The sequence below is a fragment of the Megalops cyprinoides genome, chromosome 2 (assembly GCF_013368585.1).
Source record: "Megalops cyprinoides isolate fMegCyp1 chromosome 2, fMegCyp1.pri, whole genome shotgun sequence".
NCBI classification, from domain to species: domain Eukaryota; kingdom Metazoa; phylum Chordata; class Actinopteri; order Elopiformes; family Megalopidae; genus Megalops; species Megalops cyprinoides.
The window spans coordinates 25444152-25462919 of NC_050584.1; the positions used below are offsets into that span (position 1 = coordinate 25444152).

Sequence of the window (18768 nt, forward strand, 5' to 3'; positions counted from 1 at the left end):
CAGAGAGGCCACGTGGCCACGGCTCGCTCCGGTGTGTGCGTGGGCTCCCCCCCCCCCGAGCCGGAGTCCGTGTGGCTTAGCGTTCCATTACCCATAATGATTGCTTTTGTTTTGTTATACCCACACATGGAGCTTAAGCCATATCTGGATATGATGCAAGATTAAGCAGTACATTTTTGTTTAAAGATGACCGTAATCCTGTGTCTCTCTCTCTCTCTCTCTCCCCTATCCCTCCCTCTCTGTGTGTCTCTTTGCCCTCTCCCTCTCCCTCTCTCCCACCCTCTCGTTCTGTCTCTTTCTCTCTCTCTCTTTCTGCTTCTCTTTTCTGTCTCTCCCTCTCTCTGCTTCTCTTTTCCCCCTCCCTCTCTCCATTTCTTCTTCCCTCTCTCTGTCTGTCTCTGTCTCTCTCTCTGCCTCTCTCTCTCTCTCTCTCTCTCTCTCTCTCTCTCTCTCTCTCTCTCTTTCTCTCCCTCTCCAGGAGCTGTGTACTTGGAGGGGGGCTTGGAGGAGGCCAAACAGCTTTTCGGGAGACTGCTTTTCAACAGTGAGGTAATTCGGCCCGCGGGTGCCAGCGTCTGTCGACTCCGCCATTATTCCCTAGGGATTACGGGCCTTTGGCTGCCTTGTGCGGTTCAGTGTCTCCCCCCTCCTCCCCCTACCCCCACAAACACTGAACTGCACAAAACAAGTATTCAAATGACTGATCCACCAATCCAGGCCAAAATCCGTGCTCATTCGGTGAAACGGCGCTCCTGTGTTTAAAAGACATGGGAACCTTCTGAAAAGGAGAACTGTACGTCTGCTGCTGGCATGCTGTACCCCTCTCTGTGAGGACTGGGCTCTGAATGGGTTTGTTTTAACCGTTCGGATGGCTTTGAATTAAATCGCCGCTTTGGGGCAAATGAATACGGTTCTTTTTTGAAAAAGGAAAGAATCAAATTCTACCTTCGAAGCCAAGTAATTCGCCATTGTAAGAGTTTCCTTTTAGGTTGCAAGAGCTGAGTGCTAAGTAGTTCACTAATAAGTTACAAAAATAAAAGATGCAATCATACTAAATACCCAAGTTTGTTTTTGTAAGACCAGACCAATGCTAATGTGCCACTCTCAGAAGACAGCTGTATGTGAGCATGCTGAATGCAGTTAGTCACACTTTTGAAGAGAGAGAAGATGGGAAATACAATCATTGATTCAAGATACCACTTAAGAACGCCTTGGTCTTTGCCATTGTGCATCTGTGTACATTTTTTCCAGTCTTAGGTCCCATCAGTCAGTGAGTTTTACAATGAACACCTGACAAATATCCATCTTTTCAGCGTTTTCAGAGGTTATCACTTCTCTTTAGCCTTGTCTTTGTTGCCATTCTTTAATCTATAAAAAGGGAAAAAGACCAAACCATTAATACGAAAAGGACCTTTGGCTATTTCTTACCAAAGATCGGACATGAAATTGCCTTTCTCAGACAGCCAGGGTGTCATCTGCTACCCCCTGTCCACCAGTCATGGTCTCCACCTTTGGGCGTGGCAAAACGGGAAGTGTCAGCTGCTTTTCCCTGGTTCTGCCACAGTGGGTTTCGTCAGGTACTGTTGGGGAAAATGCCCTTGACTGGACTGGTCAGAAACAGTAGAGGATGTGGCAATGTGTGGAGAGGCAGCAGACGGTGACAGAGACAGGGTGGGGAGGGCCTTCGGGGTGGGGAGGGATTAATTGGAGACGTGTCACAGTGGCACCTGTAGGAACGGGCCTGATGCGAAATGCAGATTGATGGATGTGGACCTGACCCCCGGCTCCAGGCTGTGATGTACTCCGGTGCCACACTCCATGACAGCGGCCATGCATTACACAGGGATCATTGGCAATTAATGCGCGTGAGCTCATCAGACAGCCCACCCCCTCCCCCCTCCCCATCCCGCTCCACACCGTGATGGAGGTGTTTGAATGTGTGGCTGCAGGGCCCAACAGCTGGGAGGATCATCTGTTAAGGTCTTGTTTGCCTCAGCGTAAGCCCTGACCTATTCCCCTCCTCCGTGTGTGTGTGTGTGTTCTCTGTGAGCTCCTGAGATGTATTTCTGCCCTTTGTAGTATTAGGCTGGCTAAAGCACTATGCTTGAGGCACATGTGAGCTCACAATTTTGTGAGCACAGTCTTGTGAGATTTCTTGAGAAAATGTGAGCATTCATTTATGTGAGTGAGCGTGTGCATGCGTGCGTGTGTGCATGTGTGTGAAAGAGAGAGCATGATGTGTGTGTGTGTGTTTGTGTTTGCGCGCGCGCGCGCATGTGCGTATGTGTGTGAGAGAGTGAGTGAACATGGTGTGTGTTATGTGTGACTGTATGCTTACAAGTGTATGTGAATATGTGTCTGTGTGTTTGTGCTTGAGTGTGTGTGTTTGCGTACTGCGTTTGCACTTGTCTTCCGAATGACGGTTTGATAAATGTCAGACCCTTTCTCTCTTCACATACTTCCAGGAAGTGGAGGCTGTCATTTCCGCCAGGCCTTGAGTCATGCCTCAGAAATCTGAGGCTGAATGTCTCATTGAATTAGCCTTCAATGCTGTGAAACTAGAATTTAATCCTGCAAACACTAGCAAGTATTCCTGTAAATAGCACAGCAGCAGCTTTACAGCAATCCTTAACTATGTACTGTACAAAGTATTATGGGCTGTACAGTGTTCTGGGATGACCCTGCTGCTCAGAGATACATGTGGGAATGAAGTTTGTCTACATGTGTGTGCTGGACAGCTTCACGAATGTGATCTACCTTAATGAAGCAAGCTGCTGCACACTTAGGCAAGGAACCTAACCTACAGTCGACTCAGTAAATATCCAGCTGTAAAAATGGATAACATGTAAAACAATAACCTATGTAAGTCGCTCTGGGTAAGAATGTCTGTGAAATGGAAATAATGTAGTGAAACCTTGAACTTGATCTTCATTCTTCGTTTGACAGTAAAGAGCCTTTCTGATATTGACACTACCTTTCCCAGCAGGAGAAGCTGGCTTTCTGTGTGAGTTTGGCTCCAAAGATGAAAAGTCATGTGACTCTAGGTGTTATAGAGTCCTGTGACTGTGCTTTACAGTGTCCATTGTGATTTCCCCCTCTTTCTAAGGGGGGGAGCAACCAAAGAAACAAAACAACAGATCCTATGAATGTTTTAATATGGCACATTACTACATCTGTCCTTATTGGGAAACAGAAAAAACAGCACCTGTGCTTGCATGTGATTCAGTCGTTTAATAGGGAATCACACTTCAAAGCAAGCATGCATTCAGAAATCACTTTTGCGTTCAGACTCTCGATTGCCTGCTGTTGGCTGTAGAACTTGCAATGGACCGGGGGGACTCTGATGAAGTTTCCTGTCGCTCTCCGCCACGCACTGAGCGTGCCAAACGGCAGCTCTGTGTTTCGGGTAAATATTTAGAGACGTGCCACCAAGTTCTGCACGGTGGAGAAGGGGGGGGGGGGGGGGTGTTAAGAAGCGGCGGCAGATTAGTTCCAGTTTCTCGAGTATCGACATTTTGCGGAGTTATTTGAATAATGTAGTAATTGGTTTGACATTCAAACCCGTCTCTCTGGGGAAAGGCGGCTCGGGGGTCAGCCGCGGAGCTCATCTGTATGTAACATACCACCTTTTCTTTCTTTCACTTGGAAGTGTAGAGCATGGTTCTATGCCGGAGGGGGGAAAAAACTGCCATGTCTGAGACTTGGCACAAGTGACACGCGTTGGATCATTAGACATTGTCTTAAGGAGCTCCACCATATAAACACACACACACAATAGTACAAAGTATAAAAATGACGGCCACACACCAACACGCTGGATGTGGATGAATGTGTATTTGATGAGGGCCTCAGTCTGTGGGAAATTTGAAATTTGGGGAAAGATCCCTCTGTAGAACCTAAATTGCCTAAATGTGCCTAAATTGTCATTTACAGAACGACTTGTAGAGTTAGTGTTTTGTCCAGTTATGCAGCTGGATATTTACTGAGGCAGTTCTGGGTTAAGTACCTTGCCCAAGGGTACAGCAGCAGTGCCCGAGTGGGGGATTGAAACCGCAACCTTCTGGTTACAAACCTTGCTCCTTGCCAGTACACCACACATATGATCCTTACTGTGGTTAAAGCACTTATGGTCTTATGGTCATGGCACATTTTATTCGTGAGTTAATAACCACTGTACAGTGCTGTGAAATACACCGGTGTCAGGCGGCAGCAATGATAATGTCACTCTCAATAGTCATCCATGGGCAGTCAAAATATTATTTAATGTGCCCACCCACCAACTGTGCCGGAGTGGTTGTCGTGACAACAGAACGGGTCACCTGTTCCAGCAGTGTGTCCTTTCCAGCCGGCCCCTCCCCCTCCAGGGGCCACCGTGACAATCACCCCCCCTGGCTTTTGGGGGACGCAGGAAACTGAAAGCCTCAGCCATGTGGCTTTCAAGCACGTCCCCAAGGCCGTCCCTAATTCCATAAGTACCACATCATCATCCTTCTCGCAAGATCGGAGAGAAGAGGAGGGGAAGGAGTGCAGCCTTTCCCTTGAGAAGGGAAGGAAGTGCAGGCACAGATGAACTAATGCCCATTCCTGCGGACCTGCGTGTATTTCAGCCACCTGACAAATAATTCATAGCATTTTTTCTTTTCCACTGCTATTGAATTGAATTGTGCACAGAGAGCCACACAAAATACATTTTTTGGTCTTCTTCCTGTCCCCCCCCCCCCCTCCCCCGCCCCTCTCCTGAAGTCTGAAGCCCATTTCTTTGCGTGCCAGCAGAGTGTGCTAGGATTACGCGCTCCGGCTCGGCTGTGGAAAACGGGAGCAGGAGAGGCAGGGAGCCGGAGATCGTGCGAGACCCCCCCCCCCGCCCCAAACGGGCAGCCCGCTTGTGCGCGGCCTCAGAAGGCGCCGGCTTACCCGGAGCACCGCATGTATACTTTGTTCGGCAGAAGGAGAAGCCTGAGAAATGCCTGAAAGCAGCCCACACGAATCTCCTTTCCTTCTTTATGTTCCTTTCCTTTTTTATATCCCCCCCGCCCAGGAAAAGGCAGAGGTGTTAAACACGATGGGCTGAGATTTTTGAAATCCTCCGGGTGTGTCGCCTTACTGTGCACTTATGAGCTCCGGCCGCAGCTAATCACGCCCATGTGAATGGAGTGCCTTTTGCTTTACAAAACAGTGTGTGGGCGCTATTTCCTTTTCAGTACAGCAGGAATGCAAAAAGAAAAACCTAGCCTGGGCTTTTAGCAGGCTATTCTAATAGGAGATGTAAAGCTGTAATTTGGCCTGGAGAATGAAGCTGGGCTGATTTGATTCATTTCAGTATGTAGGGTCACTGGTACGGAGGTTGGCTCTGGTTGTAAGCTGGATACCGCTGTGATGTCTCACGGACGTGGTTCCGTTTGATGACTACTTTGTGCCAGAGTGGGAGTAGGGCATGTTTTGAGTAGTAAACTAGTTTGCTCTATAGCATGCTGCAGATGTAGTTCTAGTTATAAACTGCTCTGTCCAGCAGCATACTGAGAACATGGCTGGAGGTGTAATTTGGTTTGCAGGACACTATGCCATGAATATGGTTCTGGTTGTAAACTGGTTTATGCTAAAGCATAGGTGTGAATGTTGCTCTGGTTGTAATCTGGTTTATGCTAGAGTATGTTGGAAACATGGCTTTGGTTATAAACTAGTTAAAGCTAGGCAGTGTAGTGTGAAAATTCTGACTGTAAACTGCTGTGTGTTATAGCATAGTGTGAACATGGTTCTGCTTGTAAATCTTTTTACAGTATGGTTTGAACATTGGTGTGGTTGTCAGCTGATTTACACTACTGTGTACTGTGAACATGGTTCATTGTAAACTGGTTCATGCTGCACTGTGCTGTCAAAATAGTTAGAAGATGATTCTGGCTGTTGACGCCGGCTTGTCTGAACACGGTTCTGGTTCTGTTCTTCCCGTAGGAAAGAGGTTATACAGTCAGGCGATGTTGTCTGTATTCTGGTCTTCTGTCATTTGTCGCCGTGGCGTGAAAGAGAGACAATTACTGTAAATTTAGTAAAAACAAAATCGTGTGTGCTGCACAAAATGTCAGGGTGGATGGCTTAAACAAAAATGAAGCCCCTTTCCCCTCCCACTTTACCTAGATGAAGCTTGCCTCCCATGAAATACAGAAGTAAGCACAGGAGGAGCCTTCACACAGCAGAATGTGTGAATTTTGTATGTACATCCTTAAAAATCGCTCCCAAGTGGCTCAGTGGATAAAAGGGCTTGATGTTCAAGGACAAAGCTGAGCCCTACAGCTCTGGTCCAATCCCAGCTGTGGTGATGACCGGGACCCCAGGCAATTGAAGTAAGGAAAAAAGGAAAAAGCATTGGACATTCCAGATTACCAAAAAAAAAAAAAAACCTCAGAAATCTGCTTTGATTGCAGATCCCGAAAATAGCTTTCTAGCTTTCTTTCCTTTGTCCTCTATCTTTTCTGTATAGGGATGAGGTCACTGCGTAGACAAAGTCAGTCAGTGTGTACTAATGTGCTCAGTGACAGATTGAACTTGCCAACCTGAACACCAGACCTCACTCTCCTGCTTACAGCTAAAAATGCAGGCCAAGCTCAAAACAGGAACTTTATTCTGTGGTGGCGGGAGGTGGGTGGGGGGGATTTCTGGCGGATTCTGTGACGGACAAGCGAAAACATCTCTCTCCAGGTATCGGCACTTAGGAAGCTGGAATGGCGGGGACTCACCCGAGCAAGCTGACATCACATAATTACGGAATAAATATAGAAAGCCAGAGTCGATACTGTCAATATTGTTTGTTTCATGTGGTGCTTTGAGTCATGCTTAGATCAGGCTTGGGGGGGGGGGGGGGGGGGGGGGTCTCCACAAAAGGAGAGGTTTCCTAGTGAATGGATCACGGTGGCAGCCTCTTGTGTTAACCCTGCTGTGGAGCAGAAGGAGCGAAGGACTCTGATTGGATCCAGGAGAAGGACTGTGATTGGCATGTAGGTGGAGGTGCTCCGTGAAGTCACAAATCGAATGATTGGCAGACTGCGTCACAGAATAACAAACTTGCATGGTAAAAACTTCAAGCTGACTCCAAGAGTACGCAGTGTTCGAGTTTGCTTTTAATTTAAAGACTGACTGTAAACGTAATTAAAATGGACAACTCCTGTTGTTTTTTTTTTTTGCTTTTCTTTTTTCCCCTCCCCATCCTTTTTCATTTGGTGGTGAGGACTTCCGTGCTAAACCTTTTGGCTTAACGGCAGATGCTGATTTGGGTCTTTGTAATTACGACATATTTGTTCTCAAATCTGCTATCGCTTGGCTGTTATTATTCTTAAATAGCCCACTTTGAGGAGACTTAATCGCATAAACGGCTCTGACGAGCACTCTTAAAGGCACCTGTAATTGAAACATTAGAAGTGACAGACTGCATTTAAAGCACAGCGTGTAGGTGTAGACCCACAGAGCTGGGCCGATCTGGTGGGCGTTGGCATTTCTCTGTGTACTTTACCTGACGCCTGAGCCGAATTATGAAGCGACCAGACTGATTGGTTAATAGTAGCGCCCGCGTGAGACAGGAGGTAGTGATGTACGTGTCCTCATGAAAGCACAAAGGAGTGGTGCATCTCTGTGTTGCCCCGAACCGGGTCTGGGTCAGAGTGCTGTTCACTGTCAGAACTGCCCACAAGGTTGTCTTCCTGTGCACAGCTTGTGTCCTTCCAGGGCACCAGCGGCTACTCTGGGGAAAAGATTAAACTGATTGAGATTAAACCGGGGAAAAATGCACCCAGTGTTAATCAGTGAGACTTATGTCACACCTACTTGTTTGAGCTTGGATAGTTCTGTATGGCCCTTCAAAGAGCCCCTTGAAAGTCTGATTTGGAAATGCTTGTAAATACGTTCCTAATTCACGCTTCCATCAGAATGCGCTCCTATAAGTGATCATCGGGAGGTGAAATAATCAATATTGCAGAGGTTGTCCTATGGTGCTGTAGAAACAGCTTGTTCTTAATTTAACTTGAGGTTGTTCATTGGTCTTGAAAGACCAATAGAGCTGTGCTCCTCCTAAGCCACATTGCTGCCCAATCAGATGGTTGTGGTTCAAACTGGATCCAAGCTGTGATCCACCCAACTCTCATTGATGACAAAAAGATGGTAATGGCGGCATCCTCTTGTGGATTGGGGAGGGGAGGGATCCCCAATCTGGGGGAGGTGGAGTCCTGGCCAGTGAGAGAGAGCCTCGCCCGGTGAAAAAGGGGGCGGAGCAGCAGCCGTGGACTCAGGCCCACTCCTCTCACCCGCCGATGCCCCTGGCCTGTCTTTCTGCTCCATAAGGACGCCTATATTGTCACATTGGGACTCTGCCTCATAGACCACTTCTGCTTATTTCAGCCCACCGTAGATGAGGTTTAAATGGTTCTCAGGAGCTTTCTGAGAGTTTTATTGAATTTTCTCCCCCTTTCTCTCTCTCTCTCTCGTCTCTCCTTTCTGTAGGACCTGAGGGAGGTGTGGCTGAACTACCCACCCCATCCGCTGCAGGTGGGTCCCGGCCTGATGAGTATGTGGGATGGAATAATGTGTGTCTTAAAGGGGTGACCCTGGTGTCGTGTGTGTGTGTGTGTGTCTGTCTATGTGTCTGTGTATGTGAATGTTTGGAGGGGAATATTACATATGACTCTGTGTACATTACAGTGATGTGCCTCTCCCAGCACCACACCCCTACCAGAAGGCCCCAGATTGGTTCAGTTTGCTTGTGTAACACACAGAACTGCTATATAAGGAAACACTGAAACACTGAATATATATTTGAAATACTTCAGTGGTGTCGCAAGTCAGTCTTCATTCATAATTAAGCAGCCATTCAAAAGCAGTTAAACAGATACATAGCTGTGTTTGGATCAGTATAATATAGTGGCTTTAATTCATTTTCTTTTTAACTGCACAACATTGGTTAAGACATTTCTCGCCGAGTGTCTCACGGTTCTGTAGGGTTTATATGCAGCTGAGTGGTCATTTGGATGATGTAGTGCTCAGATTTAGGGGCAATTCGCTGCCAACAGCTATACTGTATTTACGTAGCCCCACCATTCAGCCACTGCTCTCTGTAGCACAGAAGGTTTCTTTCTTTGTCTTTGATCAAAACTGAAATCCGTTCACTGATTCGGTTGAGTTCAATTCAGATTGCTTTATTGCCATGACAGAGGTGACATCTGTGTTACTGAGGTATGTAGTACAAGAGCAACAATGCACTAACTAAAGGAAATGGAAAAACAAAGGCGAATGAACACATTATATACACATATAAATTATGGAGTGATGTACTGTGTAGTGCATTGTCCCTCCTTTCCTAGGATGTCTGGGAGGTTTATGAGTAGTGGGCATATTTATTTTGAGAGACCATTTTTTTCCACATATCAATGTTTTGTGTTGATGCAGCTGTGTCTTGACCAATGACTGGGCAGTGCCACAGCCTGTGCTGACAAGCCTCTCTCTCTCTCATTCTCTGCCCCCACTTACTGTTAAGTAACTGTGACACCCCAGGAGAGGGTAGAAGTTGTTAATGTGTGTAAGAACAAAATGAGTCCTTAGCAGTTTGTTGCTATATCGTATACTGTGTACACACACACACACACACACACACACACATACAGCTCCATACCAAGCTCAGGTTCAATCCAAGTTTAAGCAGTCTTGTACATTATATCAGGTGTATATTATTTCTCTTTTTCCCCTCTGTCTCTCTCCATCTCTCTCTCTTTCTTTCTCCCTCTCTTCCCTCATGTCTCTTTTTCTCTCTTGTCATATGTGGTCTGCCCAAAGTAAAGTCTTTGTTTGAAATTAGGATTTGGAATAGGAGATCAGAGATTCTGTAACAGGATTACCCCCCCAGGTCACATAGGGCCTCTTGAAATGCAGCTTTGACTGTGAACCCTGTATTCTGCGTGCGTGTGCATGTGTGTGTGTGCATGAATATGTTTTTGTATGTCTGAGACTGAACCCTATGTAATAAAGGGAGGGAGCAGGGGTGCGTGTGTGAGAGATCAGCTTGGTCCCCAGCGTCAGGTTTGTAGAATGCAGAGCTGGTCCACGCGCACAGTGCTGCCCTATGTATGGGTCATAGAGGTAACCTGATCTAGGATTATTTGCAGAGGAGAGAATAAGCAGCAAAATCCCTTTTTAATATAAACTTATTGTTGGTTTTGGTGTCACATGTCACATGTGTTGCCGGGCAGATCCAGCACAGGAGAAACTGAACTTTACCTCTGAGGACAGAAACCTAATTCAAATGAGTTTTCTTTCCTTTTGTCTTTTTCCTTTCTTGCTTTCTTTCTGACTTCAGAGTTACTGTATTTAATGCAGAAACTTTAATTTATTTATCTCGTAACATAACAGGTCATTGTGTGGCAGTTTGTGTTTGTGTGTGTGTGTGTGTGTGTGTGTGTGTGTGTGTGTGTGTGTCTGTATGTGTGTGTGTGTGTGTGTGTGTGTCTGTGTGTGTGTGTCTGTATGTCTGTGTCTGTATGTCTGTGTGTGTATGTCTGTGTGTGTGTATATGTGTATATGTGTGTGTGTGTGTGTCTGTGTGTGTCTGTGTGTGTGTGTGTGTGTATATGTGTGTGTGTGTGTGTCTGTGTGCATATGTGTTGGCATTCACGTCAGTCCCCTGCCTCCCAAACATTGCATCTTGGATTCAGAAGAGATACACACACACACACACACACACACACACACACACACACACACACACACACCACAGTAGGTATTGAAACAATACTGTAACTGACACACAATTGGCATTTGTTGAAGTTGAAGTCTACTTTGTAAAAAGATTGTTAATTGAGAAATGTGTAAATTGGACCGAGAGGAAGGATGCAGCTGGGGAGGGTACCCGAGTAACACACACACACACACACACACACACACACACACACACACTCTCTCTCTCTCGCACACCTGCAGCCCTCCGTGGGCTCCATACTGCTTTCAGCTGTAAGGTGTCGCTCCTTTGAAAATAATCAGTGCATTGCCTTACTCTTCCCCTAGCAGCTGCACATCTGATTGTTGCCTGGAAGTGATAACTGTGTTATCAGCAGGGAGTGTTTTGTTGGTGCAAATGTTTCTATGCACTAGGTAGGATGGTACAGTGCTTACAAGTCTGATTGATAAATATTTTGTGCGTGAGTTTCCTTCTTGGTTCTAAGATACTCTGGTATTATAGATATTATCTGATTTGACGGTATTATCTGGTTTATGGAGTATGTTGGAGTTTATTTTAAAAGCTGTTCCAAACTTCCAAAAAATGCCACATATTATTTTTTATTCATTTTTTTGTACTGTGTGCATGGTTTGTGTGTGCGTGTCTGTGTCTGTGTGGGTCTGTGTGTATTTGTGTGTGTGTGTGCGTGCGTACGTGCCTATGTGTGTGAGATCAGGTGCAGGAGCCCAACACCGACCGGCAGCTGATCGAGACGTCCCCGGTGCTGCAGAAGCTGACAGACTTCGAAGAGGCCATAGGCGTCTTGTTCACCCATGTGCGTCTGCTGGCCCGCGCTTTCACCCTGCGCACCGTCGGCTTCAACCACCTCACCCTGTAAGTGGCTGCCTGACTGAACCCTCCCCCCTCCCCACCCTGACATCACCCCCCTCTGAGTTCACTGTAGTACCACAGAGGTTATATTTTTAGTATTGTTATTTTAGTATTGTTAGCAGAATCCAGGTAAATGTGAAACTTGTTTTGAATTAACTGAGTGTCTTGAAGTCAAGGTATGAGTTACATAATGTAATTATGAATCTTTTTAACCCTGGATTACATCTGTAAGTTCTACTCCCACACTCTTTCTATGTGTTGGATAAGAATTTCATCGTCAGACAACATGATGTAACGACACTTTTAGATCTAAACATTGATTGAAATACTGGCAAATGAACAAAGTGGGATGTTTCTGCACATTTCATGAATCTGACGTGAGTTTTGCATGCAAATGTTTCCCAGGAATAAAATATGATTTTTATGGACCTTTTGATGAATAAGGCCCATTTGTATAACAAAGCAGTCTGTGAATGCACATTTTCGAAATGGGTCTGCCACTCAAAGTATTCATATCTCCAAAAAATACCTTCAATACACAGACAAGCCAAGTTGCACACAAGTACCAATCATATATTCCCCACACGGCAGTACATACACATTTGGGAATAATAGCTCTGCCACTCAATGTATTGATATCAGTAAGAGGCCAGCTTACAGCTAACAAAATTTCCCACATCACCTTATACACAGGAACAATTTCAAATTAATACTTTCTTATGTTTCCATTGTTCTCTCAAGTAACTTTAAAAACCTCCTTCAGATTATTGAATAACAATGCAGTCATTGTGTGCTGTCCTTAATTCTCTTGCACAGCTGTGGGGAAACCTCTTAGGAGTTGGAAAAGCAGCACTCACAAAAGCAGCAAATTAGCTCAGGCCAGACACCAACCTCATTATTTTCACAGTAAGAGCTAGATTCATATACAGTACCAGTCAAAAGTTAGGACACACCTACTCATAGAAGGGACTTTTCTGTATTTTTCATTTTTTCCGCATTTTAGTATAACAGTGAAGACGTCAAAACATGAAATAACACAAATGGAATTATGTAGTGACCAAAAAGTGTTAAACTAATCAAACCTATCTTATATCTGAGATTCCTTAAATTACCCAAAGAATATTTTTCAGTATTTATTATATTTTAGATTTCTCTAAGTAGCCAAAAATATAAAATTAAGATTTCTTTGGAAAGAAATTGACATATAAGCATCAACTGTCTAAGAAACAAATTTAAAGCATTTAAGCACAAGTCTTTAGATCAAAATGTCTTTGAATGCATGTTTCCCATTATCTTAATCAGGCATGTTCAAATTTTTGGCTGGCACAATACATGGAAGGCTGTAACACAGTCAGGTTTCTGCACGAGCGAGACTCTAGCTTTGAACTCTGCACAGCTCTGCCCCTTAATTCATGATTCCTGGAGTTCCCTCAGCTCTGTTGTTGTGAGGATATCTGTATAAACGGTCAAACACCTTGAAGTGGCGGTCCCCTGGGTTTGAGTGGCGTCGGTGTAGCATAGTGGTAAGGACCAGGGCTCGTAACTGTAAGGTTGCTGGTTCGATTTCCAGCTGGGGCACTGTTGCTATACCCTTGGGCGAGGTACTTAACCAAGAATTGCCTCAGTAAATACCCGGCTGTATAAATGGGTAACATGTTAAACTTATATTGAACAATGTAAGTCATTCTGGATAACAGGGTCTGCTAAATGACAACAATGTAATGTAATGAGCGGGCCCCGCAAGTGGTTCATTTGTGAGATTTTCCGTTTTGAGGGCACATAAACCAGCGACAGCCTTTCTCTTTGGGCCTGTTGGCATCGCCCACAGGACCTTCTGGGAAATTGATTCCCATGATGCACAAAGGCAGCTTTAGTCTTGCTGAGCTCTTAATCCCTTTCACTCCCCCCAGTGTGACGTGGGACCAGATGTTTAACGTGTGTCCAGAAATGATATTGCACCCGTTTTGTGACGTGTGACGTGACCAGTTATGACATATGAGCATAAATGATGTGTATCTGATGATCCTGCCAGTCCAGGTTCTTTGAGATTTAGTCCAGCAGTAACATAGTCATATCACCACCCTCCACGATTCTCATGTTCCTGTAGTAACATTGGACCACCAAATCACCAGTATCCTCCATTTGTCTCATGTTGTAGGAGGCCAATTTATATGAATATCACCTTTTACCCTATTAAAACATACAGAATTGTTTTTATACAGGGAATTTAATGTCGTGACTTGCTCAAGTTTGGCAGCTTTTCTGGACAGTAGGGATGTGAATTTGTAAAACAATATTAACTACATTGTCAGTGTTGTATGAAAGTCTCTCATCTGGCAGCCAGGGAGAAGTACATCAGATGCACTATTGTCAAAATATATTCTAGGAGTGTCTCTAGTGGGCCAGATTCATTTCTGAATGACTGAAGTAAGAAATGACTACCAACTGACAACCGCTTGCTGCTGCTTATACTGGGGTACGATGGAGGATCAAAACTTCAGCTTTAAAATGCACTACTAGACTTGTGTTACATGTGCTATGGAGTTCTTTGTGATCTTTCTTAAGACTATTTCTGTCAATTGCATTTAAACATGATGTCCCATGATGCTTTGCAAATGCCTAATGTGTTAGACTCCAGAAGGCTTCAGTTAGATTTTTGAACAGTGTCTATTTATTAAGTAATTTTCCAATAACACACATAACAGGGGTACGGATATTTGCTGTAATAGAACACCTTTAGTATGTTTCTGGGAGGCCGATGTACTAATATGCTTAGAATTGCATATATTTTGTCTTGACACGTAAATGTTATTGCTTCTCCCATTGAGGGTCTCTTGAGTGGATGGGAGGTCTGGAAGTCACACCTTTGGTAAGGTGATGTTAGATAATGGGGAGGCAGGTAACGTTAGGGTGACCGCGATGCTATCTGAGCACGGTGTGCAGGATCAGGGAGACAAAGCGACATATTAACGGTTTCCAGCCCGCTGATGTTTCTGTGCTGATGGGCGAATGGGAAAATGTTTCACATCGATATCTGCCCCCCCCCCCCCCCCCCCCCCCCCCCATCAGAGCTGGCCCTGGGCATCCTTGTTAAACAAAGTCATTCAATTATCAGCACTGGAGAACACTGTCAGTTCTGTTTTCTGCCAAGAGAAAAAGGTCTGTCACAGACACCAAAATAATTTTTATATAGAAACATGCAAATTACAATATGCACAACACCTTTACCTTTGCTGGTACCTCTACTTGAATAGCTGACTTTGACCAAACCATATTATTTTCTTTTGGTGTTTGATGAGCTTGATCTGTTTGAGATATCTCCGTCTGTCTATGTGTGCTGGCATTTGTTCTGAGCAGAATTTTTCATCCTGCAAATTAGTTAAGGTATTAACACCGTGCAGAACTGTTGGCTGTCACACTTATCGTGCAACCGTGCATCTCTGTACAGCTAATCTATCCAGTGTGTTTTGATTGCTGGTAGCCACAGCGATAGCCTTTAAATCAGTGTTGGGCAGCAGTGTAGCATAGTGGTAAGGAGCAGGGCTGGTAACCAAAAGGTTGCTGGTTCGATTTCCTGCTGGGGCACTGCTGTTGTACTGCACTGCTGTTGTTGCAAGGTACTTAACCCACGACTGCCTCAGTAAATATCCAGCTGTGTAAATGGATAACATTGTATGTCACTCTGGTGCCGTGTGGGGTGGGTCGGTTTCTCGGTACACCCCCTGCAGTGGGCCCTGCGGACCGGGCGCGAGGCGGGCCGAGGACTGCCCTGCTGCTCTACCGATTTATTTGCTTAAGGAGGAGAATTCCCAGAGCGCGAAGCCTGGCGAGGTGCTGAGAAATTAGCGGATCGTTCCCCACAGCTCCCTGCCGTTCACCTTCCCAGGAGCGGTCTGAGCCCTTTCACATCAAAGGCAGCCTTCAGTAAAGACTTTGGTTCCAGGTTTTTCCTCTGTTCCCCCCCTCCCCCCTCCCCCCTCCAGCACATTGATGTGAGCTCTCCTCACATCAATGATGCAGCTCCTCATGCCTTTTCACTAAAATGTGCTCCTCTGCTTTTAAGCTGACCATACACACAAATATACACATACATGCATGCACATATGCACAAAAAATGCATACCCGCCCATACACACGTACTACACACTCTTGCACACATGCGTGCTGCACACATATACATAGACACACACACACACACACACTCTGACTTGCATACATACATACACACACACACATACACATTCATGTGCTCACACACGAATGCACGCACGCACGTGCACACAAACACACATAGTGTCTTTATTTTCAGAAAAGGGAGTGAAAGTACATACATGTACTTGTGCCCATGTGCAATGGAAGATCTCTTTATCTGATTCCACTTCTGATTACTCCGCACGCTTTCTGCTGCCTCCCAGCATTCCTAGCAGCCCAGATTCCATGGCAGATACGAAATGCATGCCATGTGATGTGAAAATTATAGTGGGGAAAGTTGGGATGATGACCTCAGACCTCAGACTCTTTTTAGATGACTGCTTTTTCCCCTGTCCCCTCCTGTTCGGAAACGCCGCAGTCAGACACAGGCTTGCTGTACGGTCCTGTGCAGAGTCAATGTGAAGCATGCACTTAGCCTATTGGCTCGGCACCAAGTTAGATCCGCAGCACTAATCTATAATTCTGTTTAATTAAACTCCATTAATGTGGTTACCCTCCGTTTGAGCTCTGCTGCAGATTTCACATATTCAGAGCCTCCAGTAGTCAGGATAAGGGCAATACAGCCTGATATGCTGAAAACGATTTTACACGGCACCGAGTCTTGTGCATGTAGCCCATACCTTATAGTAAAAAATTATTCTTTACAGTCGTGAGTTTTAGGTGTGTGTGTGTGTGTCTGTGTGTATAAGTATAAGTGTAAGAGTAAGTGTCTATGTGCCTACGTGCGTGTCTATGTCTGTGTATGTGGGTGTGTGTGTGCGCACGTGTGCGCCTGTGCATGTGTGTGCATGCATGCAGTAAATTTGATATGTGTGTGAAAAAAATAATTTTATACAGTCGTGAGTTTTAGGCATTGTGGGTGTGGGTGTGTGTCTATATATGTGTTTGTGTGTGCCATTGTATGTTGTGTGCGTACTTTAGCCTGTTGTATAAAAAAGTATTCTTTACAGTTGTGAGTTTTAGTTTTAGGTATGTATGTGTGTGCATGTGTGTACATTTGTATGTGTGTGTGCATGTATATCTTGTGTGCATGTTTTAGCATAGTGAAAATGTTTTGTATGGTAGTGAGTGTTACACACTGGTGGGTTAAAAGGTCACCCGGTGTTGAATGCAGCACTTAAGCTATACAGACCTCTGCATCTCTGAGACTTAATGAATACCCATGAATTCCTCAAGCAGTCGCATTGATCCGAGACCCTGTACATATATACGCTTTCCTTTAAAACCTGATTAGTCTTTTTTCCCCTTTTGAAACTATAGTTAGCATATTATATACAGTATGTAGCTCAAGTCCAGGCCTTGACAGCTGTCACTTGTTACCATGGAGCCAGATTTCCATGAAACATCTTCAGCTGCCTGTTCCCCTTCTGATAAAGAGGTGAAGAGCATGGGTACCTTACACTAATCACACATCCTTCATTTAAACCTTATGTCAAAAAATGATCTGAGTGAGTGCTAATACAATGACATGAAGTGGCGCCCCGTTCAGTTCATGTGCTGTACCTGCAGGGGGCATAACCAGAGGATGGAGTTCCTGGGAGACTCGATAATGCAGCTTGTGGCCACGGAATACCTGTTCATCCACTTCCCGGACCACCACGAAGGACACTTAACGGTAAGGGCGGGCGGACAGTGAACTGCTCGGGGGGCAGCGAGGAAGAGATTTCAGAGAAACCAACTTTGAGGAGGGTAACTCTCACCCCTCTCCCCCCACTCTGTGGCTCCTTCTTTTTTTCTGTCTTTCTCTGTTTCTCTCTCTCTCCCCTTCATCCTTCCCCTTGGCCTCTCTGAAGTAATGCTGCTGGGTTCGGCTTTTGCCTCAGTCTCGCGAGCGCTTTGAAGAAAAAGTTGCTCAAGTGCTGAGGAGGATGGGTTTTTATTGTGGAAGACTGCTTTTCCTCTCTTAGAGGTGCTTTGAAAAGAGATGGGTTTTTTAGCCCTCCTTAATGTGGGGCCTTTTTCTGGGAAGAGTGTGTGTGTGTGCCTGTATGCATTCATTTCCACATTTATGTGTCTCTGTATGCTTGTAGTAGTCCATTTGCAGGTACTACTACAAGCAATCCATCTCGTGGTTTTTAATTAAAACAAGAGCCTATGGTCCTCTTTTTGGAATGGTCAAGTTTTACCTCTCAAAAACAAAATGGGTTGAAGTTAAACAACAAAATGTTGTCTGTTTTTTGTTTTTGTTTTATGAAGCTCACATCAGTAAGTACAGTTGAGTCCACTGCATTAGAGAAGAGCACTTCCGCTTTCTCTAATGCATGTAAGAACTCTGAAGTTCGCCATATATCGGTCAGAGAAGTAATGCTAAAGGACAGAGCGGCCTCGTACTGCACATACTGTAGGATGCACTGATTCACCTCAGAACTGTACTTTAAAAAGGGGTCCGACTGCAATCTTGTACAGTTAGACGTTTAGTCCGGCGGAGCTGCACCACGTCAGAGCCCCTTCGGCAATGTAACAAATGGGAATGTCCTATACATATAAAAGCCTGCAGTGAAGCATGGTTTAATCTTTGAAAGCTGAAATGTTGGCCGAGCCCGGAAATGGGGGGGGGGGGGCTGTTTGCGTTTTTATGTGCTTTTTTTACCACGCATTTGAAATGGAAAAACTGCTCGCTCAAAAGGACTGCTGGTCCGCGGCTGCAGGTCCCAAAGAAACTCTCCCCTTGCGCAGATAGTGCTTCGTCTTCTTCCTGTTTGTCGTCTGTCTCGCTGGGGCAGCCGCTGTGTCCTCGCCACATACTCGGGCATCCCCCACACTCCCCTAAACGTCTGTGTTAATGATAAGACTAATGGCCAATTCACCACTGTGGTCCGTCTCCATGTGACACACATCGCAGAGTTTGTAGAGATGTGTTAACTAAAAGCCTGCAGATTTAGGTGAAGCTTCACCTCCTCTTTAAGTGGGCACTGCTGCCACTGTTGATACTGCTCCACGGTTTCACGGTCCTCGCTCATGTACTCATGTGCAACCAT

General features: G+C 45.3%; 1 protein-coding gene across 2 annotated transcripts in view; it reads left to right on the forward strand.

The window, feature by feature from the left end:
• Positions 1 to 18768, forward strand: part of drosha (drosha ribonuclease III) — a 75583-nt gene that overhangs the window by 36762 nt on the left and 20053 nt on the right. For both annotated transcript variants that reach the window (XM_036521607.1, XM_036521606.1), the window contains exons 23-26: positions 479 to 549; positions 8485 to 8529; positions 11424 to 11581; positions 17300 to 17405. In XM_036521607.1, coding sequence (XP_036377500.1) covers positions 479 to 549; positions 8485 to 8529; positions 11424 to 11581; positions 17300 to 17405 — 380 coding nt within the window. The remainder of the gene's footprint in view (positions 1 to 478; positions 550 to 8484; positions 8530 to 11423; positions 11582 to 17299; positions 17406 to 18768) is intronic.